Source organism: Hyperoodon ampullatus (assembly GCF_949752795.1).
Source record: "Hyperoodon ampullatus genome assembly, chromosome: 19".
Classification (NCBI taxonomy): domain Eukaryota; kingdom Metazoa; phylum Chordata; class Mammalia; order Artiodactyla; family Ziphiidae; genus Hyperoodon; species Hyperoodon ampullatus.
Genome location: NC_136932.1, coordinates 12,285,997 through 12,293,471, shown reverse-complemented (window position 1 = coordinate 12,293,471; position 7,475 = coordinate 12,285,997). Strand labels below are relative to the sequence as shown.

The 7,475-nt window shown below is 46.3% G+C and overlaps 1 protein-coding gene across 2 annotated transcripts in view; it reads left to right on the top strand.

Moving 5' to 3' along the window:
- Positions 1 to 5,120: 5,120 nt before the first annotated feature.
- The window catches only part of SMURF2 (SMAD specific E3 ubiquitin protein ligase 2), a gene marked incomplete at its 5' end in the record, with an annotated part of 120,258 nt that continues 117,903 nt past the window's right edge, over positions 5,121 to 7,475 (top strand). For both annotated transcript variants that reach the window (XM_079725318.1, XM_079725317.1), the window contains one exon: positions 5,121 to 5,172. In XM_079725318.1, coding sequence (XP_079581444.1) covers positions 5,121 to 5,172 — 52 coding nt within the window. The remainder of the gene's footprint in view (positions 5,173 to 7,475) is intronic.

The window sequence follows — 7,475 nt, the reverse complement described above, 5'->3', positions numbered from 1 at the left end:
TCTAGATCACCACTGTTCAATAGGAATATAAAGTGAGTCACACTTGTAGTTTCAAATTTTCCAGTAACCATATTAGAAAAAGCAAAAAGAAATGGGGAAATTAAGACTTTATTTTATTTAATCCAAGATATCCAAAATATTATCATTTCAATATGTCATTAATATAAAAAAGATTAACATATTTTGCCTTTTTTTTTTTTTTTTGCCTCATACTAAGTCTTTAAAATCCAACGTGCATTTTATACTTGCAGGGCATCACAAGTCATATTTCAAGAGCACGATAGGCATATGTATTAGACTGCACTAGATCCTAGAAGTGCTGCCCTGGGGTGGTAGGATCCGAGCCACAGGCTGGGTTGTAGGTGAGACTCAGTTCTGGGGAGAACACAGGCAGGAACAAGGCATAATCTAAGGGTGTTTAGGGAAAAGTTTAGGACAGCCTGAAGAGGAAAATGTGTTCCAAAGAGAGACAAAGTGAATGAAAGGGGGAGGGATCCACTTAAACTTGCTTAAGTAAGGGATGGGGTGATTATTCTGCACCGTGAGATCCCTTGGAAATGAATTGTAAGAAGTCACACCTGGGCTGGGAGTACTGGCAGGAAACTAACTGGTCAATCACTCTCTTTGTTTCCCTCTTTAGAGTTATGAAGCCTCTTATCTCCATTTCTCTCTGCTTGTCTGGTTTTTTTTTGTTTTTTGTTTTTTTTTTTTTTTTTTGCGGGCCTCTCACTGTTGTGGCCTCTCCCGTTGCGGAGCACAGGCTCCGGATGCGCAGGCTCAGCGGCCATGGCTCACAGGCCCAGCCGCTCCAGCCGCTCCGCGGCATGTGGGATCCTCCCGGACCGGGGCACGAACCCGCGTCCCCTGCATCGGCAGGCGGACTCTCAACCACTGCACCACCAGGGAAGCCCCCTGCTTGTCTGTTTTGTTAGTCTCCTTCTACACACTCATTTCCTCTTTTATTTACCTAATTGAACCTTAAAATGGCTTCCTCAGCTGCTAACTCTAGGACATCTCCGCTCAGCTCCCCACCACTAACTCGGTGGCTTAGTGTCCCATTTCACGTTCCAAGGAGAGAAAATCTGATCTGCCACTTGGTCACTCATCCACCTTTGGCTCAGTTAGCTGAGGCCAAGCTCACCTAGTACAAACGGAGCCACCCAGGCTCATCCCTAGTCTAAGGCAGTGGTTCTCAAAGTGGGTTCTCTCCACAAGCAGCATTAGAAACATAAATTCAGGGCCCTCACCCCAACCTACTGAACCCGTGTCTCTGGGGGTGGAGCCTAGGATACTATGTTAGAGCCATGGGTGAGGGCAGATTCCCTCAGAAGAGGATGTGGGTAAGGACTACCATCTTAGTACACCAAGGTAGAGGCGGAGAAGGCCAGAGCTGAGGGGAGTAGCATGGGGGAGCCCACACCTGGAGAGAGAGGGCCCGGATGTGACCACAACTTCCATCACTGGGGACCAGGTGTGCTGGGAGGGTGTGAGGGAAGGGGTCACAGAGAACAGCTCAGAATGTGACCTAATCCTAAATCATGTCAGAACAGGACTACATGTGAGGGTTTTTAGTGAACCTAACTTTGAGGACCTGGGACAGGCAGAGGCAGAGAGGAAGTGAGTGGAGGTCGGAGAGGGAGAGTCAGGTTGATAACAGCAAGTATGTGGGGGCTGTGCTTGGCTGCTTCATCGGTTACAAGCTGATTTGGAGGAAGCTAGAACTAAATATTAAATCAAATTAATAACAGTTAAACATTAAGGAAAGTTGAATTTTTAAGCAGTGGTAGAAACTGCTGAGTGCCTGATGTTTGCTTTTTCCATGGCACATAAACTGTATTAAATTTGAAATTTACACTACAAAAATAGCTTCACAGGAGTACCATTATTAACATAACCTTACCTCTGACAGATTTTTTATTACTGGAGACAACTCTTCTATGTACAAAATATATTAACGGCTGGAGCAAAAGAAAAATACCAACTACAGATGGTAAGCATTTTCTTGCAAAGTCACATCAAATTTAACATTAGCCTTGGAAAATAGAAACATATTTAAACAAAAGATTTTAGATATTCTTAGAACTTGTGTAGATTTTCACCTCTGGTCTAGGATTCCATCATAAAGAGTGCAACTTTAAGGATTAAAATAAGTTAATGAAAAAGTTTACCACTTCTGCTCAAAAAAGCTATTTAACGAGTTGTTACAGCATTTTCATTGGCAGGTTCTATTAAATGGCATTTATGGAAAAAGACATATTTTATTGGTATAAAGTAGGTGGAGTTAGTATACTTGAGAAAGATGCCTAAAACAATGATTCGATAAAAGGTGCACAATTCCACTGAGAGCAAATTAGAAGTCATAAGGGAATAAAAAGGCTTTGAAAAGATTTTCTGCAATTCCCATACCCATTAGAGACATGTGCAAGTACAATTTACATTAGAAGTAGATTTCTATTTTAGGCAGAAAGAAAAGAGTGAATTCCTGAGAATTGTTATTCCTCCTTTCTTTCTCAAAAATATGTCTAAAAGTGTTGCCATGATGAAGCAATGCTGTGCATCTAACGCTGAAATGTAATCCAATGAAAATTTAGCTCTCCTGAATAGTATAAATGGTTTTATTCTTTTTTTAAAATTTTATTTATTTATTTATTTGTTGGTTATTTTTGGCTGCGTTGGGTCTTCGTTGCTGCGCGCAGACTTTCTCTAGCTGTGGTGAGCAGGGGCTTCTCATTGTGGTGGCTTCTCTTGTTGCCGAGCACAGGCTCTAGGCACGCGGGCTTCAGTAGTTGTGGCACACATGCTCAGTAGTTGCGGCTCGCGGTCTCTAGAGCGCAGTCTCAGTAGTTGTGGTGCACGGGCTTAGTTGCTCCGCGGCATGTGGGATCTTCCTGGACCAGGGCTCGAACCCGTGTTCCCTGCATAGGCAGGCGGATTCTTAACCACTGCTGCGCCACCAGAGAAGTCCCTAAAGTATTCTTATATGAATCTTTTTTTAAACAATGAGATTTAAACTTACATGCAGGCAAGCGTAAACAAATCCTCCTCTGCATATTAAGCATGTATACATTTTTCTGAACTGTCACTTACATATTTGAATGTACTGCTTTAAACTTCACAACAGGCAATCTCCACAGCTCCTCCATTGTGTTCTGAAATCCTAACTTGTTACCTAATACAAAGCTACAAATTGTGTTAGTGGGTGGTTGGGAACAGTGGGTGCCATTAGAATGAGGCAAATGCGTATGTATACATCAGTTTGCTAAGTTTTATTGCCATTATACATCTAGTCCTTTAAATTGTGATCACAACTATTGAAATTGATTAGTGTATCTTCAGAGCTTCTGTAGGACAAAGAAGCATTTCTAAAGGAACTTGTTCACTGCTTTGCACATAGTAGGCACTCAGTATTTGTTGAATGAATTTCTAGCACCGTCCCCTGAATTTCTAGTCTAACTTCCAGAACTTTATATAATTTTTGGATCACTTTGATTGTAAGGCTGTATCCAGACTGATGAGATGTTCTTGGAGGTAACTTGATCTGGAGAATAAAATGACATCACTAATGAATTAAAAGAAATGACTGACACTGACTTAGGATTAAAATATATCAGACTTTATTAAACATTTAAAATTGCAATAGTAGTAGTCTTAAGCAAAACTAATAAGGCACACAAAAAATCCCCCATGCATACGTTTGCATGCATACATACAACTTTTTATTCTGCTTTTAAACTTGATTATTTGTAAACTCTTCCATATTATATGGTCTTCATAATTGCCATTTAAATGGCATTAAAACCCATGCTGTTGATGTAATTCGCCATTAGGCTGTTAGCTCATCCCCCTTTTGTTATTAACCGAAGTTTGCAAAGAACATCTGTACTATCATATCAAGAATAAATTCCTAACAGTGCGATTACAGGGTCAAAGGGTAAGGTACACTTATTTTTATTTCATTTTCTATTTTTTCCCTCCTGAGATAACGAAATACAGTACTGTAGGAAGAGCTTTTCATCCATTGCTCTCGAAGGCTTATCTTGTTAATTATCCTTGCAGGCATTATTATCCTCCTATCCTTGAGCTACAGCTGCAAAAGGAGCCCAAGCAGGCCGGTAACCTGATCTCGTTCACCAGGTGAGTCCTGGATGGTGGTGGCAACTACGATACCAGGAGCAAAACACCCCGGGGGGTTTGCTGGAACCCTCGGTAAGGGAATAGTGTCTCTTCCCTCACCCCAGCGACGCTCAATCCGGAGCGCAGCGGATTCGGTTATAACTTTGCTCGCCCCAGCCTCTCAGAGCCCTGCACGCAGTGGGCGTCTAATAAAAGCGGTCTGCATTGCACTGACAAAAGCTCTCCCTTAAGCGGGCTGAACACTAGGCCCTCCTGGCACGACAGACCTCGGCGCCGCCACTCTGCTTCTTTGCCCGCTCCTTCCTCAAGTTCCTGCATGGGACAGCAGGACACACCAGCACAGACCGACGCGCCCAGGCCGAACCCGGGCCTGGCGCCCCAGCGCCCCAGGCACCCTGTGCGCGCCTGCCCAGGCCCCGCCCTCTGGCCCCGCCCCCGTCGGTCCCGCCCCCCTCCGTCTCCTCCCCGCCCCCGGAGCCGACGAGTGGCGGCGGCGGCCCCAAGACCCGGTTCCCTCAGACAAGAGGGCGGGTGGAGGAGGAAGCGGCCGAGCCCCGAGTCCTGCTCCGGCGCCGCCGAGCACCGCCCGCCTCAACCGACCGGCCCCGTCGGCTCCTGGGCCTTGCCGAGCCGAAAGGAGGGAAACGCGGAGGCGGCTGCGTGGAGGCAGCGGGGGCGCGGGAGCGGGCGGAGGCGGCGCGGCCGGCCGCGGCTGCCGCTTTGTTGTGCGTCCCGGGCCGAGGAAGGAGAAGTGGGAGGAGGGGGGAGCTCGGCGTCCCGCTCCCTCCGCGGCTCATGGCGACGACGCTCGGCACATCCGGGACCCTCCGGCCGTGGCGGCCGCGGCGCCGGCTGCTCGGGCCCCAGCCCCGGCCGCTGTGGTGACTGAGCCGCGCCTCGCCGTCGCCCCCGCCCCGCCCGCCGCCCGCCGGCCCCGGGCCCCGCGCCGCGGCCGCAGCCCCGCCGCCGCCCCCGCCGCCGGGGACATGTCTAACCCCGGGGGCCGGAGGAACGGGCCCGTCAAGCTGCGCCTGACAGGTGAGGGGGTTGGGCGGGCGGCAGGAGCCGGGCCGGGGCGGCCGCGGTGTGGCCGAGCCGGCGGGGGGGGGGGGGGTGCCTGTGGCCTTGAGAAGGGCCAGGGTCGCGATCAATGGTGAGTGGAGAGTCGGGAACGTGGGAAGGCCTAGTTCAGGGAGAGTAATTGCAAACCACTCTGCCTTGTTTGGAAATTCTTACAAAAGCCAAGGGTGACTCGGGTGTCTTTTGTTGGGGGGGGGTCCCCCGGTTGGAATTACTGGCGGATTTGAGGTCGAAAAGCCTGGGCCGAGAAGCACGGTTCTCTCCCGGGGCGTCGGGGAGCAGCCCTTGGGCTACTGCCCAGGTGGGGTCGTTGAGGGGATGAGGAGCTCCTGTGGCGGGGATTATTGAATCCGGCTGCTGACTGCGCGCAGTAAACACTCCTTAAAGATGGAGCGCTTAACGGGAGAGGTTGTGTGTGTGTGTGTGTGTGTGTGTGTGTGTGTGTGTGTGTGTGTGTGTGTTCGTTCCCTGGTTGTTAACTTATTCGCCCACTTGTACCCGCGTGCAGAACCTTCCCTCTCTGCTGCCAGCCACGGCAGCCGGTGCCACACACCTGAAACGCACGACTTTGAAAGGGAAGGAGACTGAGGTTGACTTTTCCGGTGTGTCTGCCTGATCCGACAACTCAGGCTCATTGTACGCTCTGTGTTTTGGAAGTGTTTGATTGTAGGGTAGCGTGTTTGGGGTTGTTCCTTGTAGGCCGCAGAACTTGTATCTCACTGCTAACTCTAGACCTGCTTTAAAAACACATTTTTTGGGGTCCATTTCTAAGTATGTACTCAGACAGACTTTAAGCGAAGTTTTCTCTCTCTCCCCACTCTCCTCCCCTTCCCTTTTCTAAATGGAAAAGAATGTCTGGAGGGGTTGCTAGATAGCAGGCTTTTCTTACAAAGTGTTTATGATTCCAAGTGCATGAAATCTTTAACGTTACAGGTACGTTTTGCTTACAGTGCCATTTTTGATATTCTTACATGGTCGTGTTACCCCATTATAAGGAAAAATTATTTGGGGTTTGAAAAGTGTAATGGAAACCAGTGTACTTATCCTAGTTTCAGTATTCATTCTTAATTATCCACGTTGATATTCAGTTGTGTGGTGAGGAAGGTGGCTTTCCTTAGAGAATCTGTGTGTGTATGTGTGTGTGGGTGCGCGTGTAAGAATAAACTGTAATTATGTTTGCCTCCACTAGACTTTGAGATTTATATGGACTAATTTTGTAATTGAATGCTTGTGTGTCACATCCCAGTCCACTGGCTGAACTTTCGAGATAAAAACTTGCAGTGAATTAGGTATTTGAGAATTTAGCCTGACTGTATATGTTGGCTGCAGTTTTTAAAATATATTACTTTCATGACAGTTTTACCTTCCTTAGGGAAGATTGCGAAGAATCATTAACTGAGTGGTTCTTAATGGAAAACCTGGATTGGGAGATGCCTGTCTCCCCTACTTCCCCCCATTCAGTTTCCTTATTTTCTTACGAAGCAATGGAAACCTTTATAAGGGATCTTTGTTGCTTTAGAGTTTATCTACTCTATCTGTTCCTCTCGGGAGTCAGCCCTGTGTCAGTGATGATGGAAAGAACCTGTGATTCCAGGTGTGCAAAAAGTATCAGAAATAGGCTGGTGGCCACTTAATTCCTTCTAGGCTGTATATACAATAAGAAAATGAGGGAGAAAACAGGGATTTTGATTTTCTGCAGATAAAATGAGTTTGAGGTTTTTAGTGTGACTCAACAGATCTTAAAGTGTTTATCTGTGGTTTCCTTACTGAATATGATACATTATAAAAATTCACGAGTAAAGTTAGGAGAAAAGATTACACTTATTCCCTATCCCTCCAAAAAAATACTGGGCTAAATTTGTAGAGTGCTTTTGTATTTTTAGATTTTTCTGAGGAATTTTAAATACACTGTGTCCCCTTAATTGTAAAAACAGTTTGAGATACTCTCAATTTCTTAAAACCATTGGGAATTTGTCTCTGTCATATTTTAAGAGAAAACTATTCAAATATTAAAAACATCGCCCTCTCCATTTTGTTTATGTATGGTGGATTCTCTTCTGTTTTGCCAGGAAAGTTAACATGTATTTTTTCATTTTTGTCCATTTACAGATTAGATGGTATAGATTTTAACAAATAGATTTCAAGAGCTGGATTCAATTAGCAGCTTTTTAGGACATAAACATTAAAGAGTTAGATGGAAAAGATTGTTTTGACTGACTGGATAAATGACAGGGCTGTGTTTGATGTGCGTCCAGGAATTG